At 35.1% G+C, this 18,252-nt stretch overlaps 1 protein-coding gene across 3 annotated transcripts in view; it reads right to left on the bottom strand.

Moving 5' to 3' along the window:
• The window catches only part of Hex-A (Hexokinase A), an 83,186-nt gene that overhangs the window by 47,956 nt on the left and 16,978 nt on the right, over window positions 1-18,252 (bottom strand). The window contains exon 1 of one of the 3 annotated variants that reach the window (XM_089088534.1): window positions 3,243-3,419. The exons of the other annotated variants lie outside the window; for them this stretch is intronic. Within the exon in view, the coding sequence (XP_088944660.1) occupies window positions 3,243-3,350 (108 nt within the window). The 5' untranslated portion in view covers window positions 3,351-3,419. Of the gene's footprint in view, window positions 1-3,242; window positions 3,420-18,252 lie in introns of those variants that run through there. 3 annotated transcript variants of the gene reach the window in all.

Here is an 18,252-nt window from a genome sequence, read left to right as displayed (position 1 = left end):
AAGGCATTACGTGCTTACTACTATTACTACTAGTACTACAACTACTACTGCTATTACTATTGCTCAGGCTAAGGGTATTAAAGTGAAACTTTCAGGGAATACTGAGGGGGATGTTGAACTAAGAAGTTGTCAAAAAGAAGTATCAGCAATATATAAAGAAAGGCTAGAAGCATTAAGTTTAAACTTTTAGGATAGCTTGAGGGAGATGTTGAACCAACGAAAAGGCACCATGTGCGTACTAGTACTACGACTACTAATAATAAGAATAAGGTTGTAAGAATGACACTTTCAGCGAATGTTAAGGAGGATGTAAAACTAAATCAAAACACACTAAGGGTATGCAGGTTGTCAAAAGAGCGTATCAACAATTTTCTCAGGAACGACTGGGGGTATTAAGTTGAAAATTGAAGGGCATGTTGAGAAGGATGTTGAACTAACCAAAATACACTATGGGTATACTACTGCTGCTACTATTATTAATATACTACACCTAATAAACTATAATTACAATAACCACTGCAACTGCGACCACGACTACTTGTGACTGTGACTTCTTATGAATGCCACTGAAATAACTTACAACTATGACTATTCGCGATTGCAACTACTTGTGACTGCTTGCGATTGCAACAACTTGTGATTGCGACAGCTTGTGCGTCTCTGGAATTAAATACGACTGTGAGTACGACTAGTTGCTGCGACTACTTGTGATTCCGACAGCAGCTACTTGTGATTGCAATTGCTCCCGACTGCGACTACTAGGGACTGCGACTGTAGCTACTTACAACTGCGACTATTTGCGACTGCGCCACCAAATACTTGCGACTGTAACTACATACAACTGGAACTACTGAAGACTACGACTGCTTGCGACTACGAATAGCTAAGAATGCAACTACTTGAGACTAGGGCTTCAACTGCTTGCGACTGCGACTACTACTACAACTAATGTGATTTCGACTTTGAATGCGACTACTACTGCTACAACTACTTGTACGGCAGCTACTACAACTACCAGCTATTGAACTACATCAAAAGAGTTTAAGTGCATCCAGTTTGTCAAACTGATACATAAATACAATATCTCAGTTGCAGAAAAGGATATTAAGCTGAAACTGTCAGGGAAAGTTAAGAGGGGTGTACAAAAGAATAAAAATACACTATGTGTATCCAGATTGTCAAAAGGGTCTGTATGCAATATCCCGGTAAAAACTAAGGGTAATACTTTGGAACTTTCACGGCATGTTATTGGGGATCTTTAGCTATATTAAAAGACAATATGTGCATCCAAGATTGCCAAACGGTGAATCTGCAATATCTAAGAAAAGGCTAAGTTTATTAAACTGAAACTTCCAGGGCCTGTTGAGGGGGATGCTGAACTGAATCAAAAGATACTGTGTGTATCCAGGTTGTCAAAAGGGCGAATCTTGAATATCTAAGGAAAAAATAAGGGCATTGAGGTAAGCCCTTCAGGGCATATTGAAATGGATGTTGAAGTATCAAAAGAAAATATGCACATTCGAGGTTGTAAAAAAGGGTTTAGCTGCGACATCTCAGAAAGGCCTAACAGCCTCTTGTGAACTATACATTATAATACTACAGCTTACACTTCATTAAATACTGTCTTAAACCATAGAGACTTTTCATTTGTGAATAAAACTTAAAACTAAGACAATGAAAGTTTTACCTTTATATGACAAATAAAAGCACGTGTGTTTATCAATGTATCTACTCTGTCTAAAATTAGCTGTAAATATTTCGATGCCTAATTTGATACCATTTGACGCCCCTCTTAACACCAATTCCTAATTTACTAGGCTATACCCTACCCTAGCAAATGTATCCCAGTTCCTCAAATGGGATTAAACATAGCCCAATGTTATTTACATAACTTCGCTGGTTTTGTTGCTTTACGTCTATTTTTATTTGACCCATTAGTGGGGGGAGGGGGCCGAGCACATTTATAAAGGTGGTAATGAGTATAATTGGTATCGACGTTAAGAGGCACATCGAGTGGTATGTGTATCTTTCACCTAGGCTAGCAAAACAGATAAGTTTGCAATTTTCAAAATAATTTATAGCTCGGATGAAAGTGAACACATCACTTGACGCCTTTTTTTATGCTCTTTCATAATTCAATAATCGCTTCAGGGAGAAATTACATTTTGAGCTCTTAAAGGGCTTAAAACGGCCCATATTAACCCAACATTTTATATATGTTTCTAAAAAAAACTATATTGTGGAGGAAATCACCATTTGTAGCTGATTCAGGAATTGTAATTATTTTTTTCCCTAGTCTGAATAGTAAAATGTTATTTTGAACAAAAAGAAAATGCAAAATTAAACAAAAATAATCTTGAAGCCCCACAAAAACGATGTCAGTTTTAATTTGACGTCGCTTGCGAGGAGTTTCAACCTCTTTTAAAAATCCCCAAAAATTTGTTTTCAAATTAACATTTTATTACGTTTAACAAATTCATTTTATTACATTTAACAAATTAACATTTTTATTAAGATTAGGGGAAATAATAATAACCATTTCTGAACCAGCTACAAATGGCAATTTTTCCTCACGAGGCATTTTTTTTTTATGCTTTTAAACTTTTGGTTGCTATGGTCTCTTTTACCTTTTGGGGCGCAACTAAGGGCTCAAAATGGAATTTCCCCCCAGAAAAGGATTATTGAATTATGGAAGAGCATGAGAAAAGGCATTAAGTGATATATTCACTTTCATCCTAGCTAAATCATGTTGAAAACCGCAAATTTACCTAAGCATCGTTAAAATCTAAAGAATTATTGCAGTATTGTTGATTAAAAAAAAGGGTAAATATATACCAAATCATATTATTGAGTTAGGAATAAAGTGAATACACCATTCGATGCCTTATTTTATGCTGATTACGAATATAATAATAATTTCTATCGGAAATGAATTTTAGCCCCCCCCCTATATATGCCAATTCAGGGTATATATTTCTACATTAGGAGGGGGTGTGGGGGTAAAGTTTAAACTTACCTCCCATTTACATAAGAAACAAAATTTGCCCCCCCCTCCACCCCTAATGTAGAAATATATACCCTAAATTGGCATATATAGGGGGGCTGAAATTCATTTCCGATAGAAATGATTATTATATTCGTAATCAGCATAAAAAAGGCATCAAATGGTGTATTCACTTTATTCCTAACTCAATAATATGATTTGGTATATATTTACCAAAAAAGACAAGTTTAAATCAAACCTGAGGATCAGGCGGTATGACCTTTGGTGTTCCTAATATATGTCTACCCGAAAAACTTAAATTTAAAATGTCTTCTTCATACTGATGCCTAATTTCATCGACAACCATTTTCACCGAAAGCCCAGACACAACTGAGCAACTGGCCAAGATTTTGGAGCCAAAAATGAGATTTCAGGGTATTTCTGTCACCTTATTTATCAGCCAAATTTCACCTAAGGGGTCTTGGCAAGTCAAACTAATTAAAGATTTATGAGAACTTTGAAATGTCAACAAGCGGTACGAATGATAACTGTCGTACAATTTTTAGTCTCCTTATCAGACAGAAACCGTGAAACAGGTTCTTTTCCCTAGTATGTCAATAGCATGTAAAAGTATTTCATAAACAAATAGTAATAACAGCAATAGTAATGATTGATGATTTCGTAGAGGGCTGGGGGAGGGCACCGTAGCCATTAAATATTTTCCCAGTCAGCAAATTGCTTCTCAAGTTGGAGAGAGGGAGGAATTAAGTTTGCATAAATCGGAAAATCTGCAAATACATAAACTGATATTTATCCCTTAAAGTCTTTATAATTTTTCAAGTTAAAGCACATAAAATATGTTTTGTTTTCAGTAAAGTGCAAATAATGTTCTGATCTTGAAAAGGTAATAGGGGTTTTCAGCCCTAGCCTACTCATGTAAGACCATAGATAGTTTTGGAAAAAATACTTCAATCATATTTATGACCATATTTAGGAGTATTAACATGGAATTTATCACTCAAAAATACTAATTCCTGAAGGACATACTGAGCATTATTTGAGATACGGAAAAAATCGCATTCTGACCAATGTTCTGCGTTGCGCAGGTACCGATCTCCTGATTCAATGTCCTCGGCTGGGAGCGCAATGCGTGGTTGGGGGGCAAATCATCCGACACTTCTCGTGTTTTTAATAGCAAAAAAATTGCGTTTTAAACACATCTTCAGAGAGAGGAGTCACCTCCATTGTTTTCTCATGTGGGCAATCTGGAGGGGACAACAGACATTGTACGCATTATCATTACGTTTTAATGGTAAATTTTATGTAAAATAGTCGGTACATATTTATTATAGCGACCCACTCAAGAAGTGGGGTTAGATTAATCCTAATGAAATATGATGAATATGATGAAAATATAATACTTTAGTAATAAAATTATGTAATAAAACTACAACAAAAATTACGGAAAGCAGGCCGAATACCAACTTTAGCCTATATATTATCAAAATACCAACTTTAGCCTATATATTAAATATTTAATTAAAATATACCTATACAGTAGTTTATCTCACTGTGCCAAAGCTAAGTATCTCCGAATGCAGACAGGCAAACCGGTTTTACGCAGACAGATCAGATCAAACTTCTTGAGTGGGGTCGCTATAATACATAAGTACCAACAGTCGTTTAGAAAAATTTAAAATTTAAGACTCCCTCATTATTTTCTATTTTTTGGGAACAGTAGCCACTCCTTGTCCCTGAGGGTAGGTCACCACCGAAAAAAATTCTCTACAAAACGATGTAAATTTTACAGGGGAGAAAAAACTGAGGTGTGCTTTTCGGGTTTGTTTTACTGTTATTATCTGCGCTTTTGAGATCGTCACTCGAAGAACTCGTCACTCGTCACTCGAGAGGCACCGTTGTCGCCTTATGTCCCAGCCGGCGTGGGAAGACCTAAATCTAAGTAAGTATTATCAAGTAGTTATTGACGAAACTACGAAAGGATCATCTGCTTGGCATCCAACATAATTACGACAAAAATAATTTTGGTAAAATTTCAGAATAGTAATTCTTCACAAGGAGACTTGCTAAAATAAAAAGAGAGGCATTTTTAAATTGATAATTTTATGCATGTTACTTGTCTGTTAAAGGAAACACATTCAAGAATTAGGCTGTATAAGACCTAACAATAACCGGTTTCACTCATGGGAATCGGTAATGATTTGCTTATTTTGAGGGAGAAAAACTACCATGTAGCTATATTTTACTTAAATATTTAACATATATAGGTGGTTAGGGGTTAGGTATTTACTATAATACGTTCTGCACGGCCTGCTTTCTATAATTCTTGGTCGTGGTTTCCATAATATTGTTTCTAAAGTATTGTACTATCATCATGTTTTGGTATATTTCATTAGAATTGAACTAACTTCAATTCTTGGGCCTGTTTCTTTTAACAGGCAAGTAGCCTACATTATGCACTTCTTAGGTTTAAAGTCGCATTCCTGAAAATAAATCCCCAGCCCCTTAATGGTCCTATATATAGCCTTACGATATAAACACAATCAAACTATAAAATAAAACACTATCGCAATGGAATTCGTCCTTAATAATATGCAGGATGTTTATATTAATCAAATTGTCATGTTCCCTTCTGTCATTATTCGTTTTACTATATTTAAAATAGTTTTGTTTTTATCCAATATTCAGGCCGATCACTCTTGTTAAACTCGATATCTCGAGTCTACTAACCGGTTTTAAAATGACCCAGTCAATGGAAAGAACAACACACATATTTATAATTAGGGCTGTAACAAGGCCGTACCCAGAGGGTTCGAACCCCTCCCCACGAAATGCTTGTCTGACTCGTAAAAACGCAACAAAAAGGAGTATAAACAAAATTTGTATGCTTTTATGAGGTTTTTTGTGTAACCCAACCCCCCCCCCCTCCGAAACCTTTTTTTAGTAAAACCCCCACCAAACAAAAATCCTGGATACGGCCTTGGCTGTATGTGTCCATCAGGGGGTTGGGGTGCATTCAGGAGCATAGTTCCAGCATTTTGATTGAGGGGGGGGGGGGCAAAAGGGGTCCACATCCAGAAAGTCAAGGGGCATGAGTAGAGTAAGAGGTACCATTTTGCCAAGGCCCCAGTACCAGACAGGTTTCTGGTGGGTATAGTCTGGTTTGGTGGGTATAATCTGGTTTGGTGGATATAATCTGGTTTGGTGGGTATAATCTGGTTTGGTGGGTATAGTCTGGTTTGGTGGGTACAGTCTGGTTTGGTGGGTATAGTCTGGTTTGATGGGTATAGTCTGGTTTGATGGGTATAGTCTGGTTTGATGGGTATAGTCTGGTTTGGTTTTTTGGGGATTCCCCGCCTGTTCCTAAACATTACAAAAAAGATAGCAGTATGAACGGGGGATTCCCCGCAAAAATTTGTTTCAACTCCAAGTTTTTTTTCAACCAGACTGGTTTTTTTTTTTTTTTTTTAAGCAATTTCAACGTTATTTGCTTGCGTCTCTAGTCCTTTTCAAAGAGATTCAGAGCTCCCTCACATAATGGAATTTGAGGGTCGATAAAGTGAAATTATGTCACTATTCTAGTTTCTCTAAACCGGTATTGCCTATAACTTAATTTACGTAGACAATGAACGATATTAATTAATGTTTTGAATAATAGGAGTGTGAATGATTCTAATTAGTGATTGGATTGTATGAAGGTGGAAAAAAAGGATTAAACTGATTAGCAGTTAAGGTAACCCCGAAGGAGTTGTTAACTCAGGTAATTTGTTATAAATTTGAAACAACATCAGTCTATGAAAAATGCCTAACGACGAATCGGAAATGTTTGATTAACATTTGCAAAAAAAGGGGGATAATAGGATTTGCGAATTGAAGGAGATGGGGTGATTGTGTTCTGTATAATACACAAGTGATGTTTTGGAGAGTACTGTCCATATAAAACACTTTAGAAATAAAAAAAAAATTAACAAGGACTGGCTGAAGTGGTTTGAGGGAGATTGGTTGCAAGGTGGGTTGAGTTTAACGAGGGGTCAGTTAAAAAGGGTACAGTTACACCGGGGTTTAGTTAAATGGGGTCGAGTTGCACGAGGGTTCAGTAGCACGAGAGTTCAGTAGAACGGGGATTCAGTTGCACAGGGTTTCGGTTATACAGGGGTTCAGTTCCATGGAGGGTTCCGTTGCACGGGGGGGTGGCGTTAAATGGGGCTTGAGTTGCACGGGGGTTCAGTTAAAGGGGTACAGTTACACGCGGGTTGAATTTACTTGGGTCGTGTTGCACGAGTGTTCAGTAGCACGAGTGTTCAGTTGCACGGGGGTTTAGTTGTACATGGTTGCAATTAGACAGGGGGTCAATTACATGGAGGGTTCAGTGGCAGGGGGGTTGAGTTAAATGGGGCTTGAGTTCCACGAGAATAGATTATAAATAAGGCTCGTGCGACCTTCTGAACTTTCTGTGAGAGGCGGGGGTAAGTATTTAGTTTAAATAATTCTAAGAGGAAATCTAACGTTCCCTTCGTTCCCCCCTTTCTGAGGGCAGAGAGGGGAGGGGTCAATTTTGGAGGGAAAACCAAAAATACTCAGAATCGAAAATAAACGGGATCTGCCTCAAGGGGAAGGCTCAAAGACCCTTCGTACCTCCATGTCTGAGGGGCAGGAGAGGTGGGGGGGTCAATTTTGGAGGGAAAACGAAAAATACTCAGAAAGTTCATTTTGAATTTCTTTCATTGAAATGCAAGAGTTGGAATATGTCAGTAGTGTTTTGTTGTGCTTGTCCTTGTCACAGTTACATTCTGTCGATTTTCATAGTTCATTTTGAATTTCTTTCTTTGAAATGCAAGAGTTGGAATATTTTAGTAGTGTTTTGTTGTGCTTTACCTTGTCACAGTTTGGCAGTTAAATTCTCTTGATTTTTCTAAGTTCATTTTGAATTTCTTTCGTTAAATGCAAGAGTTGGAATATTTCAGTAGTGTTTTGTTGTGCTTTAACTTGTAACATTTACATTCTGTTGATTTTCATAGTTCATTTTGAATTTCTTTCATTGAAATGCAAGAGTTGGAATATTTCAGTAGTGTTTTGTTGTGCTTTACCTTGTCACAGTTACATTCTCTTAATTTTTCAAAGTTCTTTTTGAATTTCTTTCGTTGAAATGCAAGAGTTGGAATATTTCAGTAGTGACTTGTTGTGCTTTACCTTGTCACAGTTACATTCTCTTGATTTTTCGAAGTTCATTTTGAATTTCTGTCGTGAAATGCAAGAGTTGGAATATTTCAGTAGTGTTTTGTTGTGCTTTACCTTGTCACAGTTACATTCTGTTGATTTTCATAGTTCATTTTTAATTTCTTTCATTGAATTGCAAGAGTTTGAATATTTCAGTAGTGTTTTGTTGTGCTTTAACTTTTCACAGTTACATTCTATTAATTTTTCAAAGTTCATTTTGAATTTCTTTCGTTAAATGCAAGAATTGGAATATTTCAGTAGTGTCTTGTCGTGGTTTACCTTGTCACAGCTACATTCTTATGATTTTTCAAAGTTCATTTTGAATTTCTGTCGTGAAATGCAAGAGTTGGAATATTTCAGTAGTGACTTGTTGTGCTTTACCTTGTCACAGTTACATTCTCTTGATTTTTCGAACTTCATTTTGAATTTCTTTCGAAAATGCACGAGTTGGTATATTTCAGTAGTGACTTGTTGTGCTTTACCTTGTCACAGTTACATTCTATTGATTTTTCAAAGTTCATTTTGAATTTCACTCGTGAAATGCAAGAATTGGAATATTTCAGTAGTGGTTTGTTGTGCTTTACCTTGTTACAGTTACATTCTGTTGATTTTCATAGTTCATTTTGAATTTCTTTCATTGAAATGCAAGAGTTGGAATATTTCAGTAGTTTTTTGTTGTGCTTTACCTTGTCACAGTTACATTCTCTTAATTTTTCAAAGTTCATTTTGAATTTCTTTCGCGAAATGCAAGAATTGGAATATTTCAGTAGTGTATTGTCGTGGTTTACCTTGTCACAGCTACATTCTCATGATTTTTCAAAGTTCATTTTGGATTTCTTTCGTTGAAATGCAAGAGTTGGAATATTTCAGTAGAAACTTGTTGTGCTTTACCTTGTCACAGTTACATTCTCTTGATTTTTCGAAGTTCATTTTGAATTTCAGTCGTGAAATGCAAGAGTTGGAATATTTCAGTAGTGTTTTGTTGTGCTTTACCTTGTCACAGTTACATTCTGTTGATTTTCATAGTTCATTTTGAATTTCTTTCATTGAAATGCAAGAGTTGGAATATTTCAGTAGTGTTTTGTTGTGCTTTACCTTGTCACAGTTACATTCTCTTAATTTTTCAAAGTTCATTTTGAATTTCTTTCGTGAAATGCAAGAATTGGAATATTTCAGTAGTGTCTTGTCATGGTTTACCTTGTCACAGCTACATTATCATGATTTTTCAAAGTTTATTTTGAATTTCTGTCGTGAAATGCAAGAGTTGGAATATTTCAGTAGTGTTTTGTTGTACTTTACCTTGTCACAGTTACATTCTCTTAATTTTTCAAAGTTCATTTTGAATTTCTTTCGTGAAATGCAAGAATTGGAATATTTCAGTAGTGTATTGTCGTGGTTTACCTTGTCAAAGTTACATTTTCTTGATTTTTCAAAGTTCATTTTGAATTTCTTTCGTTGAAATGCAAGAGTTGGAATATTTCAGTAGTGACTTGTTGTGCTTTACCTTGTCACAGTTACATTCTCTTGATTTTTCGAAGTTCATTTTGAATTTCTGTCGTGAAATGCAAGAGTTGGAATATTTCAGTAGTGTTTTGTTGTGTTTTACCTTGACACAGTTACGTTCTGTTGATTTTCATAATTCATTTTGAATTTCTTTCATTGAAATGAAAGAGTTGGAATATTTCAGTAGTGTTTTGTTTTGCTTTACCTTGTCACAGTTACATTCTCTTAATTTTTCAAAGTTCATTTTGAATTTCTTTCGTGAAATGCAAGAATTGGAATATTTCAGTAGTGTCTTGTCATGGTTTACCTTGTCACAGCTACATTCTCACGATTTTTCAAAGTTTATTTTGAATTTCTGTCGTGAAATGCAAGAGTTGGAATATTTAAGTAGTGTTTTGTTGTGCTGGACCTTGTCACAGTTACATTCTGTTGATTTTCATAGTTCATTTTGAATTTCTTTCATTGAAATGCAAGAGTTGGAATATTTCAGTAGTGTTTTGTTGTGCTTTACCTTGTCACAGTTACATTCTCTTGATTTTTCGAAGTTCATTTTGAATTTCTGTCGTTGAAATGCAAGAGTTGGAATATTTCAGTAGTGTTTTGTTGTGCTTTACCTTGTCACAGTTACATTGTCTTGATTTTTCATAGTTCATTTTGAATTTCTGTCATTGAAATGCAAGAGTTGGAATATTTCAGTAGTGTTTTGTTGTGCTTTACCTTGTCACAGTTACATTCTGTTAATTTTTCAAAGTTCATTTTGAATTTCTTTCGTTGAAATGCAAGAATTGGAATATTTCAGTAGTGTATTGTCGTGGTTTACCTTGTCACAGCTACATTCTCATGATTTTTCAAAGTTCATTTTGGATTTCTTTCGTTGAAATGCAAGAGTTGGAATATTTCAGTAGAAACTTGTTGTGCTTTACCTTGTCACAGTTACATTCTCTTGATTTTTCGAAGTTCATTTTGAATTTCAGTCGTGAAATGCAAGAGTTCGAATATTTCAGTAGTGTTTTGTTGTGCTTTACCTTGTCACAGTTACATTCTGTTGATTTTCATAGTTCATTTTGAATTTCTTTCATTGAAATGCAAGAGTTGGAATATTTCAGTAGTGTTTTGTTGTGCTTTACCTTGTCACAGTTACATTCTCTTAATTTTTCAAAGTTCATTTTGAATGTCTGTCGTAAAATGTAAGAATTGGAATATTTCAGTAGTGTCTTGTCATGGTTTACCTTGTCACAGCTACATTCTCGTTGATTTTTCAAAGTTTATTTTGAATTTATGTCATTGAAATGCAAGAGTTGGAATATTTCAGTAGTGTTTTGTTGTACTTTACCTTGTCACAGTTACATTCTCTTTATTTTTCTAAGTTCATTTTGAATTTCTGTCGTGAAATGCAAGAATTGGAATATTTCAGTAGTGTATTGTCGTCGTTTACCTTGTCAAAGATACATTCTATTGATTTTTAAAATTTAATTTTTGATTTCTTTCGTTGAAATGCAAGAGTTGGAATATTTCAGTAGTGGCTTGTTGTGCTTTACCTGGTCACAGTTACATTCTCTTGATTTTTCGAAATTCATTTTGAATTTCAGTCGTGAAATGCAAGAGTTGGAATATTTCAGTAGTGTTTTGTTGTGTTTTACCTTGACACAGTTACGTTCTGTTGATTTTCATAGTTCATTTTGAATTTCTTTCATTGAAATGAAAGAGTTGGAATATTTCAGTAGTGTTTTGTTTTGCTTTACCTTGTCACAGTTACATTCTCTTAATTTTTCAAAGTTCATTTTGAATTTCTTTCGTGAAATGCAAGAATTGGAATATTTCAGTAGTGTCTTGTCATGGTTTACCTTGTCACAGCTACATTCTCATGATTTTTCAAAGTTTATTTTGAATTTATGTCGTGAAATACAAGAGTTGGAATATTTCAGTAGTGTTTTGTTGTGCTTGACCTTGTCACAGTTACATTCTCTTGATTTTCAAAGTTCATTTTGGATTTCTTTCATTGAAATGCATGAATTGGAATATTTCAGTAGTGTTTTGTTGTGCTTTACCTTGTCACAGTTACATTCTCTTGATTTTTCGAAGTTCATTTTGAATTTCTTTCATTGAAATGCAATAGTTGGAATATTTCAGTAGTGACTTGTTGTGCTTTACCTTGTCACGGTTACATTCTCTTGATTTTTGAAGTTTATTTTGAATTTCTTTCGTGAAATGCAAGAATTGGAATATTTCAGTAGTGTCTTGTCGTGGTTTACCTTGTCACAGCTACATTCTCATTGATTTTTCAAAGTTCATTTTGAATTTCTGTCGTTGAAATGCAAGAGTTGGAATATTTCAGTAGTGACTTGTTGTGCTTTACCTTGTCACAGTTACATTCTCTTGATTTTTCAAAGTTCATTTTGAATTTCTGTCGTGAAATGCAAGAGTTGGAATATTTCAATAGTGACTTGTTGTGGTTTACCTTGTCACAGCTACATTCTCATGATTTTTCAAAGTTCATTTTGAATTTCTGTCGTAAAATGCAAGAATTGGAATATTTCAGTAGTGTCTTGTCGTGGTTTTCCTTGTCAAAGCTACATTCTCAGGACTTTTCGAAGTTCACTTTGAATTTCTGTCGTTGAAATGCAAGAGTTGGAATATTTCAGTAGTGACTTGTTGTGCTTTACCTTGTCACAGCTACATTCTCTTGATTTTTCGAAATTCATTTTGAATTTCAGTCGTGAAATGCAAGAGTTGGAATATTTCAGTAGTGTTTTGTTGTGTTTTACCTTGACACAGTTACGTTCTGTTGATTTTCATAGTTCATTTTGAATTTCTTTCATTGAAATGCAAGAGTTGGAATATTTCAGTAGTGTTTTGTTTTGCTTTACCTTGTCACAGTTACATTCTCTTAATTTTTCAAAGTTCATTTTGAATTTCTTTCGTGAAATGCAAGAATTGGAATATTTCAGTAGTGTCTTGTCATGGTTTACCTTGTCACAGATACATTCTCACGATTTTTCAAAGTTTATTTTGAATTTCTGTCGTGAAATGCAAGAGTTGGAATATTTCAGTAGTGTTTTGTTGTGCTTGACCTTGTCACAGTTACATTCTGTTGATTTTCATAGTTCATTTTGAATTTCTTTCATTGAAATGCAAGAGTTGGAATATTTCAGTAGTGTTTTGTTGTGCTTTACCTTGTCACAGTTACATTCTCTTAATTTTTCAAAGTTCATTTTGAATTTCTTTCGTTGAAATGAAAGAGTTGTAATATTTCAGTAGTGACTTGTTTTGTTTTACCTTGTCACGGTTACATTCTCTTTATTTTTCAAAGTTCATTTTGAATTTCTGTCGTGAAATGCAAGAGTTGGAATATTTCAGTAGAGTCTTGTCGTGGTTTACCTTGTCCCAGCTACATTCTCATGATTTTTCAAAGTTCATTTTGAATTTCTGTCGTGAAATGCAAGAGTTGGAATATTTCAGTAGTGACTTGTCGTGCTTTACCTTGTCACAGTTACATTCTCTTGATTTTTCGAAGTTCATTTTGAATTTCTGTCGTAAAATGCAAGAGTTGGAATATTTCATTAGTGACTTGTTGTGCTTTACCTTGTCACAGTTACATTCTCTTGATTTTTCGAAGTTCATTTTGAATTTATGTCGTGAAATGCAAGAGTTGGAATATTTCAGTTGTGTTTTGTTGTACTTTACCTTGTCACAGTTACATTCTCTTAATTTTTCAAAGTTCATTTTGAATTTCTTTTGTGAAATGCAAGAATTGGAATATTTCAGTAGTGTATTGTCGTGGTTTACCTTGTCACAGATAAATTCTCATGATTTTTAAAAGTTAATTTTTTATTTCTTTCGTTTAAATGCAAGAGTTGGAATATTTCAGTAGTGACTTGTTGTGCTTTACCTTGTCACAGCTACATTCTCTTGATTTTTCGAAGTTGATTTTGATTTTCAGTCGTGAAATGCAAGAGTTGGAATATTTCAGTAGTGTTTTGTTGTGCTTTACCTTGTCACAGTTACGTTCTGTTGATTTTCATAGTTCATTTTGAATTTCTTTCATTGAAATGCAAGAGTTGGACTATTTCAGTAGTGTTTTGTTGTGCTTTACCTTGTCACAGTTACATTCTCTTAATTTTTGAAAGTTCATTTTGAATTTCTTTCGTGAAATGCAAGAATTGGAATATTTCAGTAGTGTCTTGTCATGGTTTACCTTGTCACAGCTACATTCTCATGATTTTTCAAAGTTTATTTTGAATTTCTGTCGTGAAATGCAAGAGTTGGAATATGTCAGTAGTGTTTTGTTGAACTTTACCTTGTCACAGTTACATTCTGTTGAGTTTCATATTTCATTTCGAATTTATTTCATTGAAATGCAAGAGTTGGAATATTTCAGTAGTGTTTTGTTGTGCTTTACCTTGTCACAGTTACATTCTCTTAATTTTTCAAAGTTCATTTTGAATTTCTTTCGCTGAAATGCAAGAGTTGGAATATTTCAGTAGTGACTTGTTGTGCTTTACCTTGTCACAGTTACATTCTCTTGATTTTTCGAAGTTCATTTTGAATTTCTGTCGTGAAATGCAAGAGTTGGAATATTTCAGTAGAGTCTTGTCGTGGTTTACCTTGTCCCAGCTACATTCTCATGATTTTTCAAAGTTCATTTTGAATTTCTGTCGTGAAATGCAAGAGTTGGAATATTTCAGTAGTGACTTGTTGTGCTTTACCTTGTCACAGTTACATTCTCTTGATTTTTCGAAGTTCATTTTGAATTTCTGTCGTAAAATGCAAGAGTTGGAATATTTCAATAGTGACTTGTTGTGCTTTACCTTGTCACAGTTACATTCTCTTGATTTTTCGAAGTTCATTTTGAATTTCTGTCGTAAAATGCAAGAGTTGGAATATTTCAGTAGTGTATTGTTGTGCTTTACCTTGTCACAGTCACATTCTGTTGATTTTCATAGTTCATTTTGAATTTCTTTCATTGAAAAGCAAGAGTTGGAATATTTCAGTAGTGTTTTGTTGTGCTTTACCTTGTCACAGTTACATTCTCTTAATTTTTCAAAGTTCATTTTGAATTTCTTTCGCGAAATGCAAGAATTTGAATATTTCAGTAGTGTATTGTCGTGGTTTACCTTGTCACAGCTACATTCTCATGATTTTTCAAAGTTCATTTTGGATTTCTTTCGTTGAAATGCAAGAGTTGGAATATTTCAGTAGAAACTTGTTGTGCTTTACCTTGTCACAGTTACATTCTCTTGATTTTTCGAAGTTCATTTTGAATTTCAGTCGTGAAATGCAAGAGTTCGAATATTTCAGTAGTGTTTTGTTGTGCTTTACCTTGTCACAGTTACATTCTGTTGATTTTCATAGTTCATTTTGAATTTCTTTCATTGAAATGCAAGAGTTCGAATATTTAAGTAGTGTTTTGTTGTGCTTTACCTTGTCAGAGTTACATTCTCTCAATTTTTCAAAGTTCATTTTGAATTTCTTTCGTGAAATGCAAGAATTGGAATATTTCAGTAGTGTCTTGTCATGGTTTACCTTGTCACAGCTACATTATCTTGATTTTTCAAAGTTCATTTTGAATTTCTGTCGTGAAATGCATGAGTTGGAATATTTCAGTAGTGTTTTGTTGTACTTTACCTTGTCACAGTTACATTCTCATAATTTTACAAAGTTCATTTTTAATTTATGTCGTGAAATTCAAGAATTGGAATATTTCATTAGTGTCTTGTAGTGGTTTACCTTGTCACAGCTACATTCTCATTATTTTTCAAAGTTCATTTTGTATTTCTTTCGTTGAAATGCAAGAGTTGGAATATTTCAGTAGTGACTTGTTGTGCTTTACCTTGTCACAGTTAAATTCTCTTGATTTTTAGAAGTTCATTTTGAATTTCTGTCGTGAAATGCAAGAGTTGGAATATTTCAGTAGTGTTTTGTTGTGTTTTACCTTGACACAGTTACGTTCTGTTGATTTTCATAGTTCATTTTGAATTTCTTTCATTTAAATGAAAGAGTTGGAATATTTCAGTAGTGTTTTGTTTTGCTTTACCTTGTCACAGTTACATTCTCTTAATTTTTCAAAGTTCATTTTGAATTTCTTTCGTGAAATGCAAGAATTGGAATATTTCAGTAGTGTCTTGTCATGGTTTACCTTGTCACAGCTACATTCTCATCATTTTCCAAAGCTTATTTTGAATTTCTGTCGTGAAATGCAAGAGTTGGAATATTTCAGTAGTGTTTTGTTGTACTTTACCTTGTCACAGTTACATTCTCTTAATTTTTCAAAGTTCATTTTGAATTTCTTTCGTGAAATGCAAGAATTGGAATATTTCAGTAGTGTATTGTCGTGGTTTAACTTGTCACAGCTAAATTATGTTGATTTTCATAGTTCATTTTGAATTTCTTTCATTGAAATGCAAGAGTTGGAATATTTCAGTACTGAGTTGTTGTTTGTCATTCTCTTGATTTTTCTAAGTTCATTTTTATTTTCTGTCGTGAAATGCAAGAGTTGGAAAATTGGGGGTCTTAGTCCACCAGCCTGAATGGAAGAAATCCACTAGCTCAGTATTGGGGTCTTAGGCCACCAGCCTGAATGCTGGAAATCCACTAGCTCAGTAGTGGAGTCACAGTCCAACAGCCTGAATGGTGGAACTCCCCTAGCTCATAATTGGGGTCCTAGTCCACCAGCATGAACGGTGGAAATTCACTAGCTCAGAATTGGGGTCTTAGTCCACCAGCCTGAATGGTGGAAATCCACTAGCTCAGTATTGGGGTCTTAGTCCACCAGCCTGAATGGTGGAAATCCAAAGCTTTACCTTGTCACAGTTACATTCTCTTGATTTTTCGAAGTTCATTTTGAATTTCTGTCGTGAAATGCAAGAGTTGGAATATTTCAGTAGTGTTTTGTTGTGCTTTACCTTGTCAAAGTTACATTCTGTTGATTTTCATAGTTCATTTAGAATTTCTGTCATTGAAATGCAAGAGTTGGAATATTTCAGTAGTGTTTTGTTGTGCTTAACCTTTTCACAGTTATATTCTCTTTATTTTTCGAAGTTCATTTTGAATTTCTTTCGTGAAATGCAAGAATTGGAATATTTCAGTAGTGTCTTGTCGTGGTTTAACTTGTCACAGTTAAAGTCTCATGATTTTTCTAATTTAATTTTTAATTTCCGTCGTGAAATGCAATAGTTGGAATACTTCAGTAGTGTATTTTTGTTCTTTACCTTATCACAGTTACACTCTGTTAATTTTTAAAAGTTAATTTTTAATTTCTGTCTTGAAATACAAGAGTTGGAATATTGGGGTCTTAGTCCACCAGCCTGAATGGTGGAAATCCAGTAGCTCAGTATTGGGGTCTTAGTCCACCAGCCTGAATGGTGGAAATCCACTAGCTCAGTATTGGGGTCCCAGTCCACCAGCCTGAACGGTGGAAATTCACTAGCTCAGAATTGGGGTCTTAATCCACCAGCAGTGGAAATCCACTAGCTCAGTATTGGGGTCTTAGTCCACCAGCCTGAATGGTGGAAATCCACTAGCTCAGTATTGGGGTCTTAGTCCACCAGCCTGAATGGTGGAAATCCACAGCTTTACCTTGTCACAGTTACATTCTCTTGATTTTTCGAAGTTCATTTTGAATTTCTGTCGTGAAATGCAAGAGTGAGTGTTCAGATTGGAGCGTTGGGGTCCGACTATCTGGGCTTTATTGGTCAAAACCTGAATGCTAAGCGACGGACATAAGCTCGATTGGGACCCCATTGTGAAAATGGAAAACAAAAAACGAAAATATATTGTTGGTATGTGTGAAGAGCATGGCATGGTTACCGCTAGGGCAACAGTCGAACCGTTAACGGTTTTAGTTATCCATGAATAAGTTCTAAGGCAAGAGTGGAAGTTGGGACAAATTTTTGGAGGTGCCCACCTCACCTGCCCAGAGTCTCAGGCAAGCGACCCTAAATTTGAAAAAGTGGAAATTGGCTCAGATTTTCTAAACTGAGCTGAGACAATGAATAGATACTATTGGGAAAGTGAGTTACACACCGCGACGGCGTATACATAGTGAGAGAGACATGCAAAGTCGACATAGCTTTATTTCATTTTTAAGGTTAATTTAGACGAGGTTACGTGCGCGCACGTAACCTCGTCTAAATTAACCTTAAAAATCAAATAAAGCTATTTCCATTTTCACAATGGGGTCCCAATCGAGCTCATGTCCGTCGCTTAGCATTCAGGCCTTGACAAATAAAGCCCAGATAGTCGGACCCCAACGCTCCAATCTGAACACTGACTAAGACCCCAATTCTGAGCTAGTGAATTTCAATCATTCAGGCCGGTGGACTAAGACTCCAATTCTGAGCTAGTGAATTTCCACCATTCAGGCTGGTGGACTAAGACCCTAATTCTGAGCTAGTGAATTTCCACCATTCAGGCTGGTGGACTTAGACCCCAATACTGAGCTAGTGGATTTCCACCATTCAGGCTGTTGGACTAAGACCCCAATACTGAGCTAGTGGATTTCCACCATTCAGGCTGGTGGACTAAGACCCCAA

The sequence above is a fragment of the Artemia sp. Qi Xiang Cuo genome, chromosome 4 (assembly GCF_049724085.1).
Source record: "Artemia sp. Qi Xiang Cuo chromosome 4, ASM4972408v1, whole genome shotgun sequence".
Lineage (NCBI taxonomy): Eukaryota > Metazoa > Arthropoda > Branchiopoda > Anostraca > Artemiidae > Artemia > Artemia sp. Qi Xiang Cuo.
This window is presented reverse-complemented; position numbering and strand designations above follow the sequence as displayed.